This window comes from Rhinopithecus bieti, unplaced genomic scaffold (genome assembly GCF_001698545.2).
Source record: "Rhinopithecus bieti isolate Rb0 unplaced genomic scaffold, ASM169854v2 scaffold_41913, whole genome shotgun sequence".
Lineage (NCBI taxonomy): Eukaryota > Metazoa > Chordata > Mammalia > Primates > Cercopithecidae > Rhinopithecus > Rhinopithecus bieti.
Window position 1 is genome coordinate 8,402,110 of NW_016818964.1, and position 15,885 is coordinate 8,417,994.

The window sequence follows — 15,885 nt, forward strand, 5'->3', positions numbered from 1 at the left end:
TTTAAAAAAAAAAAAAAAAAAATAGAGTATCTCTCTCTCACCCAGGCTGGAGTTCAGTGGTATGATCTCGGCTCACCACAACCTCCGCCTCCTGGGTTCAAGCAATTCTTCTGCCTCAGCCTCCCGAGTAGCTGGGATTACAGGTGCCCGCCACCACACCCAGCTACATTTTTTATTTTTAGTGGAGACAGGGTTTCGCCATGTTGGTCAGGCTGGTTTCCAATTCCTGACCTCGGGTGATCCACCCACCTCGGCCTCCCAAAGTGTGGGGATTAGAGGTGTGAGTCACTGCGCCTGGCCTGAAGAACTTCTTTTAATGCTTTTTTGTTTTTGTAGGGCAGATCTGCTGGTGATGAATTTCTCCCATTTTTGTTTTCTGGGAAAGTCTTCATTTCTTTTCACTCCTAAAGGATAATTTCACTGGATCTAGACTTCTAGGTTGATGGGTTTTTTTTATTTTTATTTTTTTCTTCTACCACTTTAAATATTTCACTCTACTGTCTCTTGGTTGCCTGGTTTCTTTCTTTCTTTCTCTTTCTCTCTCTCTTTCTTTCTTTTTCTTTCGTTCTGTCGCCCAGGCTGGAGAGCAATGGTGAGATCCCGGCTCACTGCAACTTCCGCCTCCCAGGTTCAAGCAATTTTCCTGCTTTAGCCTCCCAAGTAGCTGGGGTTAGAGGTGTCCACCACCATGCCTGGCTAATTTTTTGTATTTTTGTAGAGCAGGGGTTTCACAATGTTGGCCATCCTGGTCTTGACCTCTTGACCTCAGGTGATCCACCTGCCTCAGCCTCCCAAAGTGCTGGGATTACAGGCATGAGCCACCACGCCCGGCCTGCTTGCCTGGTTTCTAATAATGTTTGCTGTAATTCTTCTCCTTGTTCTTCCATAGGTAAGGTATTTTTTCCCCTCTGGCTTCTCTCAAGGTTTTTCTTCACCTTTGGTTGTCTGTGGTTTGCATAGGATGTGCCTCGCTATCGATTTTTTGGTATTTATCCTGCTTTATGCCTCTTAGATTCCTGGATCTGTTGTTTTGTATCTGTCATGAATTTCAGAAAATTCTTAGCCTTTTTTTTTTTTTTTTGAGACCGAGTCTCGCTGTGTGGCCCAGGCTAGAGTACAGTGGTGTGATCTCGGCTCACTGCAACCTCTGCTCCTGGGTTCAAGTGATTCTCCTGCCTGAGCCTCCCGAGTAGCTGGGATTACAGGCGCCCGTCACCACGCCTGGCTAATTTTTGTATTTTTTAGTAGAGATGGGGTTTCTCCATGTTAGCCAGGATGGTCTCGATCTCCTGACCTCGTGATCCACCTGCCTCGGCCTCCCAAAGTGCTGGGATTACAGGCGTGATGCACTGCGGCCGGCCTTTATTTTCTTTCTTAAGGTGGACCCCTCTCTGCTTCTATTGCCCATTTATCCTTGCAATGTCCTTGTCAATACTCAGAGGTGTTTGGTCTTGATGTTGTCAACTTTTCCCACCAGAGCCCATAACATATTAGTCATAGTTATTTTAAATTCCATGGCTGGTAATTTCAGCATCTGTGTCATGTCCCAGGCTGGCTCTGATGCTCCTTCTGACTGTGACTTTTCTTTTTTTTTTTTTTCTTTTTTTTCTTTTTTGAGACAGAGTCCCGCTCTGTCAACCAGGCTGGAGTGCAATGGCATGATCTCCGCTCACTGCAAACTCTGCCTCCTGGGTTCAAGCAATTCTCCTGCCTCAGCCTCCCAGTAGCTGGGATTACAGGCGTGTGCCACTACGCCTGGCTAATTTTTGTATTTTTAGTAGAGACGGGGTTTCACCATGTTGGCCAGGCTGGTCTCGAACTCCTGACCTTAGGTGATCCGCTTGCCTCAGCCTCCCAAAGTTCTGGGATTACAGGCGTGAGCCACTGTGCCTGGCCCCTGACTGACTTTTCTTATCTTTTTTCATGCCTTGTTTTTCTGGAAAGCCAGTCAGGATATATTAAATAACAGGAACTGAGATAAATAGGTCTTAGGGTAAGAATTGATGTTACTCTGGCTGGGGCTGGGCTGTGTCTGACATATTCTGTGGCTGTAGGAGTCCAAACCTCATGGCTATGGCCCAGGCTCTGTGTCACTTCCGCCTCTGTACACCCATCTGGAGCCCTGTGGTGATGTGTGACTATCACCCAGTTCTGAGTCCCAGCTGGGAAGTAGGGGCTATCGTAGATGCCCTCCCTGGGCCTGTGTGCCCTCCGACTCCATCCTGGCTCTGCCTGTGCCCTGCTCTCTACGCAGGGAGCCCCTGCGGTCCGCATTTCCCACCCTAGCAGCCCTCTGCTAGGTTCAGCCAATGAAAGTCACAGGTGAGAGTTGGAGGGGAGGTGGCAGGGAGAAGCCGGGGTATTTGTCCCGCTCTGTCTGTGCAGCATCTCTGACGGTGGCTATCTCCAGCTCTGGCCCGACAGGCCTTGTGAGGGTCCAGGTTTTACAAGGTGACCATAGCTCCTTGGCTCCGGTAACATCTGCTCTCCCTGCATCAAGGACCTGGGGACTGTTCCTACTGTTGCTGATCTCAAGGTTACTTCACTGAGCCCTGCCTGTATGGCTTCTTAGCCTCTTTGACTTCAAGTCCCTGCATTAAATTTCCCGTGTTTCAAATACTCAGAGATGTTTAGTCTCCAGCAGAGACACTGACTCTTACATTGTACCTGTTCAGGCCAGAGCCACAGACCTCTGAGGGCTCCAGCCCTGCTGCATCTAATCCACCCCCAGCTCTGCCAGGAGCACGGGCCCAAAGACAGAAACACGGTCCCCCAGGACAGTCCAAAGAGACCTGCAGAGGACGGATGTGTGCGCTGGGGCCATGAAGATGGAGTAGGAGCTCACTGGACAGAGAAGATGGGGAAGGACACTCCAGGGAGGATCAAATGCTGAGGTCCACTTGAGAAAATGCCTGGGTGGTTCTGGTGCTGTGAGATTCTGGGGTAGGTGAGGCTGTGTGTGTGCGTCTGCATGTGTGTGTTGGGGGGTGGGGCGGGGTTGGGTCTGAATCTTCAGCAGGGGCAGCAGAACAAAGGGCTAGATGCCCACCCCAGGGGGTAGACGCATCAGTGCTCCCTGTGCGAGAGTGGAAGTGGGAAGCCCCAGTGGGTCCTGGGCTGCAGGAGAATCCGTTGCCCCAGGAGCAGAGACTGGGAAGCACACAGTAAGGGCCAAGGGTGGACTGCGGTAGCTGCTCCGTCCCCCCTCCCCACCCCTAGGCCAGGTTTCGCTTCTCCCTGAGAGTCCTGGGGCAACACCCCCTGTCCTTTCCCTCGCTCCCCCATTTTTAAACTTACGTGAGAGCTTTCGGGGACCGGCTGCGGGCATCCCTTCCCCTAGCCCAGTGGGTGGTGGAACCGGAGCCCAGGAGTCCAGCCCTCTGGCCCTGCGCCTCCCTGGCTAAATAGCGCCCTGTGGGGAGGAAGCAGGGCCCCAGGCGGAACCGGGAAAACACACCGGGACTCTCCACAAACCCGGCCACTCCCACTGAATTGGGAAAGCGGTTAAAAGAGGTCGTACCGCATTCTGCGCCGCGTCCCTCTTCCTTCAGTCCCGCCGCATGTCCCCGACCAGAGGTGGCCTCCTAGAAGGGGAGGTCCCCAAACTGGAGGCCCTGCGTGTAGGGGAGGGGAGCGCCCGCCCCTTCCCCGCCGCTGCGAGCGCCCCGGGAGGGGACTCGGGCTGCCGTCCCTCCGCCTCTTCCCCCGCGGGGCGAAGCGATGGCTCGGGCCGGGGCCGGGGCGCTGCTGGCGCTTTGGGTGCTCGGGGCTGCCGCGCATCCGCAGTGCCTGGACTTCAGGCCGCCCTTCCGGCCGCCGCAGCTGCTGCGCCTCTGCGCGCAGTACTCGGACTTCGGCTGCTGCGATGAAGGGCGCGACGCCGAACTGACCCGCCGCTTCTGGGACCTGGCGAGCCGCGTGGACGCCGCCGAGTGGGCCGCGTGCGCCGGCTACGCGAGGGACCTGCTGTGCCAGGTGAGCGGGCGCGCGGCCACTGGGAGGGACGGGGCGCGGACGGCCGGGTCCTGGAGCAGAGATCGGAACCCCGCGGGGGCGAGGGCCAAGAGTGGGCGGCGGACTCTGGAACTCTAGTCCCCAAAAGGGAGTCATTTGGCACGGGGCGGGGAGACTGCGCATCCCAGGGCGACTCTTGGCTTTGCCATTCCTTCGTTTTATGACTTGGGCCTTCTCAGGGCCTCAGTTTCCCCTCCTGAAGCAGGAGGGACGGACAGATGATGTCATCATTTTCTCAGAGGTTGGGGGCTCCTCTGCCCCGGTCCCCTGGAGTCGAGCCCCCAGCGTCCTACCCCGAGCAGCTGCACCCTTGTCGGGGTACCAAGGTGGAGAGGCATCTGTCCTGGTCAGTGCTCCTCTGTGTTGTCCCAGGGGCAGTGAAAGCAGGGGGCCCTGCCGTGGACGTGGTCAACGTGTGGCCAGGGGTTGTTGCGGGGGTTGGGGCCACTGCCCCCCACGAGAGTCCCACCCCCATCCTGATGCCCTTGCCACTTCCGCCATCACCTCTGTGGGTGCTGTGTCCTCTCCTGGGGATGGCGCCCTGGCCTGGCAGAAGCTCACTCAGGAATGAGCAACAGCTATGTGTTGAAGTTCCTGGGCCCCCCATCCTCCCCCTGAGGGGGAGCCCCGGCTTCTGTGCACACCTGGCGCTGCCACCGCTGTTTGTTTTCCTCTTGTGGGAGTCTGAGGCCCCAGTGCCTGACCACACCCAGGTGGGCAAATGCTGCCTGGCTGAATGCAGAAATGGGGCAGGACAAGGCATTCCTGCCCCAGCATCTGGCCAGTGAGAGGCCTGGGGTGGAGAGGCCCCAGTGGCCAGGGCCATGTCCCAGCCTTCGGCCAGCAGGGGCAGGTGGTGTGGGGAAGGGCAAGAGGGCTGACTTGGAGTTGGAGTTTGATCCTGGCTGTCACTTCCCCAGCTTCGTGACCTGGGCAGGTCACTGCTGCACCTCACAGTATCTTTAAAATGAAGCTGGGTGCGGTGGCTGACGCCTGTAATCCCAGCCCTTTGGGAGGCCGAGGTGGGCAGATCACTTGAGGTCAGGAGTTCAAGACCAGCCTGGCCAACATGGCGAAACTCCATCTCTACAAAAATATAAAAATTAACTGGGCATGTTGGGGAACACCTGTAATCCCAGCTATTCGGGAGGCTGAGGCGGGAGAATCACTTGACTCTGGGAGGCAGAGGTTGCAGTGAGCCAAGATCGAGCCATTGCACCCCAGCCTGGGCAACAGAGCAAGACTCCGTCTCAAAAATAGAATAGAATAGAATAGAATAGAATAGAATAGAATAGAATAGAATATATAAAATAAAGCCTTAACCAGTCCTCTGGGTTGCCATGCAGATTAAATGCCACATACTAGGGGCTCGGTAAATGTTTGCAGTTGGATTTCTCAAGGGTTTCCTTGGCCCTCACTGGCTGCCCAGCCCTGGGAAGGGTCCAGGTGAGGCTCGGAGCCCGATTCAAGAAAGACTCAGAGGGAGGCAGGGACTTGCCCAGTGGTCACACAGCTCAGTGGTGGTTGAGGTGGGGACATGGGCCACACTCGCTGATGTGAACACATATCTAGGTGGGAAGCAGTAGGCTCTGGGAGGATGAGGAGGGGGACCTTGGGAGCTTCAGAATGCAACAAAGGGTGGGCTGGCCACCTTTAGGTGGGTTCTGCTGGACTCCCATGCTGTGCGCCTCAAGGGCACGGGAATGGTCTGGCCAAGCATTTGCCTCTCTCACCAGCCTGGGGGCTCCTCAGGACCAGGTCCTTTGGTCTCCCCACCCCTGTCACATAGCAGAGTTCCTGCATCCATGCCACATTTGTCTATTGGGCACTCGCTATGTGCCTGACTCAGCAGGGCAGTGAGGGGGGCAGGTGGATGGAGGAAGGGAAGGGTCAGTCCTGATGCTGTCCCCTGGCAGGGCACCTCTCTTTTCTTGGGAACCTTCCCAGGACAGCCTGGCCTTAAGCAACCAGCAGTGAAGTGACTGCTAACACTTCAGCCCAGGCGTCTCTGAGAGTGACCTCATGTCTGGAGTGAGCTTAGAGACGGCGACTGAGGCTGGGTTACAGTTTCACTGACGGGACCTCCTGGAGCACCCTGGTGGGAGGACCGTGCTCTCTGCTAGCCAAGGCGGAGTCTGCATTTGGCACCTCCTGATTTCCACACGGGGAGGTGGTGGAGGTGCCTTACCTATAGATCTCTGGCAGTATGGAGGCACTCAGGCCTTCACACCTGCTTTGGGGAGATGTAAGACTCTTTCCTGGGGCTTGGCTTGTCCAGTAAGTGCCTGTGTCCTCTGGAGGAGAGAGGACAGCCATGGCGCGTGGCACTCCCAGTGCATCTGGTGTGAGCTTCCACATCAGTAACCACCCCTGTGACTGGGGTTGCCTCTCTAAGCCGCTGAAATCATCAAAGCATGGTTTCTGATGGAGTTCTCCATGAAATGTGCCCTACAGGCTCATGTATTCAGCAGGCTCTTCCTGAACCTGTTAGGAGTCAGCCCTGTGCTGGATGCTGGACCCAAAAGCAGTTGGCAAGTCACAGGCCCAGTCTCAAAAGTCCCCTTCGTCGCTTCAGGAGACCGACACACACAGGAAGGTGCCAGAGATTCCTCAAGGAGTGTAGGAACAAGGCCACATACCTCAGGGAAGGCTTCCTGAATGTTGGTTGCATGCTGATAGCTCATATTTACTGAACAAACACACGCATCTTCTCCATTTATTCCTCCCAACAATTCTAAGAGGTTGGAACTCCTTTCCCGTTCTATAGATGAGGACATAGGCACAGAGAGGTTAAGGAGCTTGCCCATGGTTAAGAGCATTAAGAGGTTAAGAAGCATTCCCCATGGGGAATGTATGCTCTGGCTCCAAAACCCTTCTCCTAACCACTTCGCCACACTGCCTCCCTCCTTGAAGCCCCACTGTGTCCCACAGTCTGTAGAGTGGACAGACAAGCAAAGAGATAACGAAATCCTAGCCAAGCTGACTGACTGGAGCGCCCCTGGCGATGGAGCAGTGACTGCTGTAGAGAACTTACCCTGTAAGCTATAAGATTCCATGGAGTGAGTGTCATGCCTGAGATATGGACAGAGTGCATTGGGAGCATCCATAAGGGCCAGGGATGGACCAGTCAGGGCCCTGGGAACATAGAGGACAAGAGGAGACCTTTGAGTCGGCCTTGAGTCATGAACAGTAGTTTGCCAGAGGAGGAAGTAGGTGAGGAGCGAATATCCGCTGGACAGAACACTGTGCGCAAAGGCTTGGTCTTTCAAAAAATGAATGGTGGACATAAGAAACCTTCAGGACCCACGGCCATAAGTCACGAGTGTCAGTGACATGGGATGGCAAACTCTGGGCAAGATGGGGGCTCTCTGCCCTGCACTGAATGGCCCAGGCAGCTGTAGCCTTCGATACTGGGCTGGTTTGCTGTGAGCTTCCTGCCACCTGCCCCCAAACACACTGAGGCCAAGCTGCGGATCATCCTCTTGCCAGTAGCAATCACTCTTGTCGCTTCCTAGTTCTGGACTACCCTGGTCTGGGCACCATATTACATTGTGTGTAAGTAAGAGTACATAGGTCACGAGGAAGCGTCTGCTGTGTGATTGGGATGCGTGGATGCCGAGGTCTTCGGCCTGGCTGCCTAGGGGAACTTTTGCTCCCTCTGTAGTTCTGGACTGGGCTTTGGTGAATGGAGGGCTCTCGTTGCCTTCCAGATGTCTATTCTGCCCCTCACTGTGTCTCTGGAACCAAGATGTGCCTGCCACAATCTCTGCTCAGTAAATTCTTGGTGAATGAAGTGTTGCTGACTAATCTAGAAAGAACACCAGTCCAGGCGCCATGAGGCTTGGGTGTGAGCCCAGGTTTGGCTACTTCTTGGCACATGGCCTTCTTTAAGCCTCAGTTCCTCATCTATAAAACAGGAGTCAAGCCGTGTGCGGTAGCTCATGCCTGTAATCCCAGAACTTTGGCGGGCTGAGGCGGGAGGGTTGCTTGAGTCCAGGAGTTCAAGACAAGCCTGGGAAACATAGGGATACCCTGTCTCTGCAAAAAATAAAAATGAAAGTTAGCCGGGGCCGGGCACAGTGGCTCAAGCCTGTAATCCCAGCACTTTGGGAGGCCGAGACGGGCGGATCACGAGGTCAGGAGATCGAGACCATCCTGGCGAACACGGTGAAACCCCGTGTCTACTAAAAAATACAAAAAAACTAGCCGGGCGAGGTGGCGGGCGCCTGTAGTCCCAGCTACTCGGGAGGCTGAAGCAGGAGAAGGGCGTGAACCCGGGAGGCGGAGCTTGCAGTGAGCTGAGATCCGGCCACTGCACTCCAGCCTGGGCGACAGAGCGAGACTCTGTCTCAAAAAAAAAAAACAAACAAACAAAAGAAAGTAGAAAGTTAGCTGGGTGTGGTGGAGCCCGTCTGAGGTTCCAGCGACTCTGGAGGCCAAGGTGGGGATGATCGTTTGAGTGCAGGAGGTCAGGGCTACAGTGAACTAGGATTGTGCCACTGCACTCCAGCCCAGGAGACAGAGAGAGGCCCTGTCTCAAAAAATAAATAAACAAATAAAACAAAATAAAATAGTGACAATGACCCTACCTTGCAAAGATGAAAGAAGGCATGTGTGCACACAGCCCCTCCTTGGTCCATGTGCAGCTGCCGGCTGACCCACAGGTGGTTCCCGGGGAACCATGGGAGGGACAGCACACACGACAGCCCGAGGTCTGGCCATCTGGCCGGCTCATTGGCAGAGGGGGGGCATGTGAGACATGGCACCCTGGTCTGTACCTGGGACAGTAACTGACCAGGACCTCAAGACATTCTGCCAAGTGGCCTTTGGCCTGTCAGGTGAGACCTAGCCTCACAGCAGTAGAGGGGCCAGAAGGACAGGCTGTGGCATGAACAAAAGCCACAATCATGTCACAGGAGTGAGTGGGCCCTGGCCTGAGACTTGAGAACACACTGGGAGGCAGCCTGCCATCCCGCATGCCCAATCCTCCCCCAAACATCCCAGAGGCCTCCTGCTGGAAGCCAGCCTGGTCCTCCCTGTGAGGGGAGGGAGTACGTGACTGTCAGCGCCTCCCCACTGCAGAAGGAGCATCCCCTGAAGCCTCTGGGGGGCCCAGAGCTGACTCAGACCAGGCCTTGGCCTGGTGGACTCACAGGTGGGGGAGGGTGTCAGCCACAGATAGAAAGAATGACCACGCCACAAGCTGGCGGCTCTAACAGGAAGGCCTGCAGACAGCCTGGAGCTGTGGCCTGTGCTTTGGGTAGGGATAGGGTGCAGAGAGGGTGCAGTGGTGTGGGAACACTTAACTGGCATTTGGGGATGGGTAGCAGGGAGCTGGCAGGTCGAGCTGAGCAGACATGGCTCAAACCCCAGCCCATCAGCATGTGACATGATACTTTGGGCTAGTGGCTCCCTTCTGCTGTCTGCTTCCACCTCTGTGCAGTGGTAATAAGAACAGGCCTCCCTCCTGTGGTTGCCTTGAGGAGGAAATGCAGATGCGTGGGCTCACTGACCTGGTGCCTGGCCCACAATCTGCCCCAAACCCCAGGAACTGCTGTGATTGGTTAGCATTCCTTCTCCCATGGTCATGGTCATGATTTAAGAATAAAGAGAATTCTGTCTGCCAGAGAAGAGTAGGGGAAGGGCATACCTGCAAAGGGGACAGCCTGTGCTGAGGCTCAGAGGTGTGAAATGGCAGGGAGTACGTATTAGTCTCTTATCTCATTGCTATAAAGAAATACGTGGCTGGGTGCAGTTGCTCACACCTGTAATCTCAGCACTATGGGAGGCTGAAGCGGGAAGATGGCTTGAGCTCAGGAGTTCGAGAGCAGCCTGGGCAACATGGCAAAACCTCATCCCTACAAAAAATAAAAAAATTAGCTAGGTGTGGTGGCTCACGCCTGTAGTCCCAGCTACTCAGGAGACTGAGGCAGGAGCATCTCTTGAGCCCAGGAGGCAGAGTTTGCAGTGAGCTGAGATGGTGCCACTGTATTCCAGCCTTGGTGACAGAGAGAGAGAGAGAGACCCTGTCTTAAAAAAAACAAATGAACAAACAACAAAACAAAACAAAACTGGGTAATTTATAACGAAAAGAGTTTTAATTGGCTCACAGTTCTGCAGGATGTATAGGAAATATAGTGGCCTCTCTTTCTGGGGAGTTCTCAGGAAACTTACAATCATGATGGAAAGCAAAGGGGAGGCGGGCATGTCCCATGACAACAACAGGAGCAAGAGAGAGATGGTGGCGGGGCAGGGGTACATTTTAAAAAACCAAATCTCATAAGAACTCACTCACTCTACAGTACCAAGGGGGGATGGTGCTAAACTAAACCATGCGTGAGAACTCCGCCCCTGTGATCCAGTCACCTCCCACCAGGCTCCTCCTCCAACACTGGGGGTTACAATTCTACGTGAGATTTGGGCGGGGACACAGATCCAAGCCATATCAGAATATCAGGAGATGGAAGGTAGACAGGAGGCTGGAGAGGTGGAGAGAGGCGGGAGCTGGTGGTGGAGCTGTCCATGGGCAGAGCCAAATCAGACAGCACTTGGTATTTTACTGTTTTTCAACAGATAGAGGCCAGAAGGTACTAGAGGGTGCGGACAGGGTGGTCAGGGAGGATCGGAGGTGAGCCTTGGGCAGGAACCCAAGTTCGGTGCAGCAGTGAGCTGTGCTGATGTAGGGGCAGAGGTGCACTGTTAACACAGAGAGGGTGGGTGGCAGTGCCTCAGACTCTTCCTGGCATACGGCAGGTGCTCCAGAGTAGCTGCTGCTGTTGCTGCTGCTATTAATAGGAGTAGGAGTAGCGTTCTGTGCTCTAACAGAACAACACAAACATTAAGGCCTAACGTTTGCTACTGTCACTGAGGCTTATCATGGTAACAGACAGATGGCATTGTCTCCATTTTATGGATCAGCAGACTGAAGCTCTGAGAGATGGGGACCCACCCAAGGGTACACAGCTGGTAAGTACCTCCACGAAGCATCTCTGAGCCATCGCTGTCTCTGCAGGAGTGCTCTCCGTATGCAGCCCACCTCTATGACGCTGAGGACCCGTTCACACCCCTGCGCACGGTGCCTGGGCTCTGCCAGGACTACTGCCTGGACATGTGGCATAAGTGCCGGGGGCTGTTCCGTCACCTCTCAACTGACCGGGAGCTTCAGGTGCTGGAGGGCAACCGTGCCAGGTTCTGCCACTACCTGTCCCTGGATGACACGGACTACTGCTTCCCTTACCTGCTGGTCAACAAGAACCTCAACTCAAACCTGGGCCATGTGGTGGCCGATGCCAAGGGCTGCCTGCAGCTGTGCCTGGAGGAGGTGGCCAATGGGCTGCGCAACCCCGTGGCCATGGTCCATGCCAGGGATGGCACCCACCGCTTCTTCGTGGCCGAGCAGGTGGGGCTGGTGTGGGCCTACCTGCCCGACCGCTCGAGGCTGGAGAAGCCTTTCCTGAACATCAGCCGGGCGGTGCTCACCTCGCCCTGGCAGGGTGACGAACGTGGCTTCCTGGGCATTGCCTTTCACCCCAGCTTCCGGCACAACCACAGGCTCTACGTCTACTACTCAGTGGGTATCCGCACCAGTGAGTGGATCCGCATCAGCGAGTTCAGGGTCTCTGAGGATGATGAGAACGCCGTGGACCACAGCTCTGAGAGGTGGCTTCCTTGGGGAACCCGGGCCTGGGTGGGGGCAGGTACCCATATGCACTGGTGTGACTGTACCAGTTGGTATCCTGTTCTCATATATTGTGAATTTTTTTTTTTTTTTTTTTTTTTTTTTTGAGACAGAGTCTCGCTCTGTCGCCCAGGCTGGAGTGCAGTGGCCGGATCTCAGCTCACTGCAAGCTCCGCCTCCCGGGTTCATGCCATTCTCCTGCCTCAGCCTCCCGAGTAGCTGGGACTACAGGCGCCCGCCACCTCGCCCGGCTAGTTTTCGTATTTTTTAGTAGAGATGGGGTTTCACCGTGTTAGCCAGGATGGTCTTGATCTCCTGACCTCGTGATCCGCCCATCTCGGCCTCCCAAAGTGCTGGGATTACAGGCTTGAGCCACCGCGCCCGGCCCTACTGTGAATATTTAACACACCTGGTATGGGTGCTGAATTTCATGCTTTGGGGCCTGGGGAAGGACAGTTTTGCAGATCAGACCTCATACGGGGATCATATCCAAACCCCTCCATCTGGCCTGCGAGGCCCGACATTTCTGCACCAGCTCTTTTGTTTCAGGCACTTCATTTCATCTGAGTCTCCTAAAACCCACTGAGGCTAGTATTATTTTTCCCATTTTACAGATGAGAAAGTGGAGGCTTAGAGAGGTGAAGTGTTGGGTCACATGGGGAGGGAGCGTCAGAGCTGGGAGCCTGATCTGTTGTCTCCAAAGCCCACCCTCTGCCCTCTGCCCCAGCTTGCCTCACTCCGGCCTGAAGGTGCCATTCTTTTTTTTTTTTTTTTTTGAGACAGAGGCTCACTCTGTTGCCCAGGCTGGAGTGCAGTGGTGCAGTCTCTGCTCACTGCAACGTCCACCTCCCGGGTTCAAGCAATTCTCCTGCCTCAACCTCCCCAGTAACTGGGACTACAGGCGCATGCCACCATGCCTGGCTAATTTTTTGTATTTCAGTGGAGACGGGGTTTCACTGTGTTGCCCAGGCTGGTCTTGAACTCCTGAACTCAGGCAATCTGCCTGCCTCGGCCGAAGATTCCATTCTTGAGCCCCACTGGCTCCTTTTTCCCACCCGAATCCGCTGCCCCAGGGAACTTGCTCTCCTTCCTGCCCCTAAGTTCTTCTGTTCCTCCTCCGGGCTTCTGCTCCTCTCAACAACGTCTGCAGAGCCTGTGCTCTGTGGATGATTTATGCCCCAACTGTTTTCAAAATGGGTCTGACCTGACCTCGCATGTGGGGTACACATATCAGTCTGAGTTCAGTAGGAAGTAAACCCTGTATCAGGTAACTCAGTAGGTAGAATTTGATCCTGGGAGTCAGTTACTCGGGTTTTAGACATGATGAAAGGGCTCCGATGCGGTGGCTCACGCCTGTAATCTCAGCACTTTGAGAGGCTGTGGTAGGCAGATCACTTGAGGTCAAAAGTTCAAGACCAGCCTGGCCAACATGGCGAAACCCCGTCTCTACTGAAAACACAAAAACTAGCTAGATGTGGTAGTGTCTAACTGTAATCCCAGCTACCCGGGAGGCTGAGGCAGGAGAATTGCTTGAACCTGGGAGGCAGAGGTTGCAGTGAACCAAGATCCTGCCACTGCACTGCAGCCTGGATGACAGAGCAAGACTCTGTCTCAAAAAAAAGGCGGGGCGGGGGGGCGGGGGCAACCTGGGGAAGGCAGCGACTCTGAGGTCAGCAATTGGAGGAAGTTACTTCCACCCCTTGGACGGGGAGGACAAAGTGAGAAGATGGGGTTATTGGGACCCTGGAGCTGAGGATACCCAGTGGAAGCTGGAATCATAATTGGCCTGGGCAGGAGGAGGTAGAGCCAGGGAGGAGCAGCTGCTGCCAAGAAGCTGCTTAAAGCAGAGAAGTGCTCCTCCCTCTCCAGGCTCCTGCCAATGCAGTCCACTGGCTGACCTCGCTGGAGGCCAGCTAGCTACGAAGCCTGGGAAATGTCATTCACAGGAGCTGACCCCCTGCAGGAGAGAGAGAGGAGGTAGGGGGAGGGCCAGTACTGGGTCTGAGGGCAAATTAGCAAAGAACAGCACATTGTGTGTTTGATAAAACTGTAAAATCTTGACACTGAATATATAAAAAGGAGGAGAAATCAAATATGTTAGCTGTGAAGGCTAATGTGAATCTTTATGATTCACAGCATTAGTTTTGACTATGAGCTTCCTGGCAGCCAGAGCGAAAGGAGGAAACATAATTCTCAGGATCTTACAGGAGCCTGTACAGCCAGTTCTCCAAGAGAGACCAAGTTTATCACACGGACCTGACAGAGGGGTGATGGAGGGACAGAATGGATGTGTCTTCAGTGGTGAGACTTTTAAAAATGGATTCCTGATAAAGACTTGAGGTGGAACACAAAATATACAGATGAACATATTTCAGGGTGGGGGCTCGGCAAAGGTCCTCTGGTAACCTCACAAAGTCAAGCCTAGAACCTGACTCACTCGTGGGGAGAGGTAGGCACAGCAGGCTCAGGGCAGCCAGGAATGAGTGGTTACCCTAGCCTGAATCCGCTGTCCACTGTCAGTCTCTTCCCAGACCTGGATCCCAATGCCGGGTGGATGACTGAAAGCCTGGGGTTTGGAGCTCTGTATCGCTCACCAGATCATATGCACAGGCCTCACAAAGAAGAGGCCTCGAGTTTCGGCTCTGAAAAGTCAAAGTCCTGAGTTCAAATTACTTGACCTTTCTGTATCTAATTTTTTCTTATTTGTATTGATAAGGGATTAATAGGCTGGGTGCAGTGACTCAAACCTCTAATCCCAGTACTTTGGGAGGTCAAGCAGGGAGGATCGCTTGAGGACAGGAGTTCAAGACCAGCCTGAGCAACACAGTGAGAGCTCTCATCTCTACAAAAAATTAAAACATTAGCCGGGCATGGTGGCATGCACCTGTAGTCTCAGCTACTCAGGAGGCTGGGGCAGGAAGATCTCTTGATCGCAGGAGTTCGAGGCTGCAGTGAGCTATGACCACATCACTGCACTCCGGCCTGGGTAATAGAGTCTCAAAAAAGAAAGAAAGAAAAAGAAGGGATTGAGAAAGTAGTGACCAATCCTGGAAAACCTAAACCACCCTGAGTATTTCAGTCAGGGGAAACTGAACACAAGGATGACTAAGGCATTAGGAGGGCTGGAGAAGGAGAGGAGGAAGGTTAAGTTACTTAAAGACTGATAACTGTAAGAAGCTGCTACCACTCTTGGGTTGGAGGAACAAAGGGAAAAAGTCCTTTGTGCTGTGGAGTTTGCTGCTCTTAGTACCAAGATGGCTGGGTGGAAACCCAGGGGTCCAGGTTCACCAGCCAACGCTGCTGTCTCTGCAGCCACCACTTCTGGAGGCAAGGTTAGAAGCCAAAGAAACTTGGCCTCTCCCTTCCACCCACCAACACAAACTGGAAGCCAGCTGGCTGGGAAGTATGGTAGTAGGTTTCCTGTAATGGCAGTAAGGGAGGTTCCTGAGTAGAGTGAGTGTGGCGCTGAGTGCACTGCACACCATCCTGCCCACTGTTAGAAGCTGCAAATGAGGGAGTACATAAGATGTGCTCAACATAAGTAATAAGTAAACTAGTGTGGGGGAAGCTATGATGAGGAAGAAACCAGCTGTGTCAGTGACTAGGTTGACAATTTCCCATAATCATAACAGGGCAGGTGCTAGCAGTGGAGAGCAGAAACAAACAAACAAACAACAACCACCAAAAAAAACAGTAGACCGGAACTAGAAGACTTGAGTTCTAATCCCAGCTCTGCTACCTATGGGCTGTGTGACCTTAGACAGGTTGCTCAACCTCTCTGAGCCTCTAGGTCCTGCTTGGCACGATAGAGTGCATTAATTTTGCTCGTTCTACCTACTAGTTCCTCGTGGAAAATCACTTAATATAAAGGATATGAAAAGTCTTTTCCAGGCTGGGCATGGTGGCTCACGCCTGTAATCCCAGCACTTTGGGAGGCCGAGGTGGGCAGATCACTTGAGGTCAGGAGGTTGAGACCAACCTGGCGTACATGGTGAAGCCCCATCTCTACTAAAACACAAAATTAGCCAGGCGTATGGTGGGACCCTGTGATCCCAGCTACTCAGGAGGCTGAGCCTGGAGAATCGCTTGAACCTGGGAGATGGAGGTTGCAGTGAGCCGAGCTGTGCTCCAGCCTGGGCAACAGAGCAAGACTCTGTCAAAAAAAGAAAAAAAAAAAGGAATTAAAAAAAAAA

General features: G+C 53.9%; 1 protein-coding gene across 2 annotated transcripts in view; it reads left to right on the forward strand.

The window, feature by feature from the left end:
* The first annotated feature begins 3,561 nt into the window (after positions 1–3,561).
* Positions 3,562–15,885, forward strand: part of HHIPL1 (HHIP like 1) — a 27,713-nt gene continuing 15,389 nt past the window's right edge. The window contains exons 1-2 of one of the 2 annotated variants that reach the window (XM_017857878.1): positions 3,562–3,975; positions 11,027–11,673. In XM_017857878.1, the coding sequence (XP_017713367.1) occupies positions 3,721–3,975; positions 11,027–11,673 (902 nt within the window). In that variant the 5' untranslated portion in view covers positions 3,562–3,720. The remainder of the gene's footprint in view (positions 3,976–11,026; positions 11,674–15,885) is intronic. The other variant, XM_017857879.1, reaches the window with a different exon arrangement.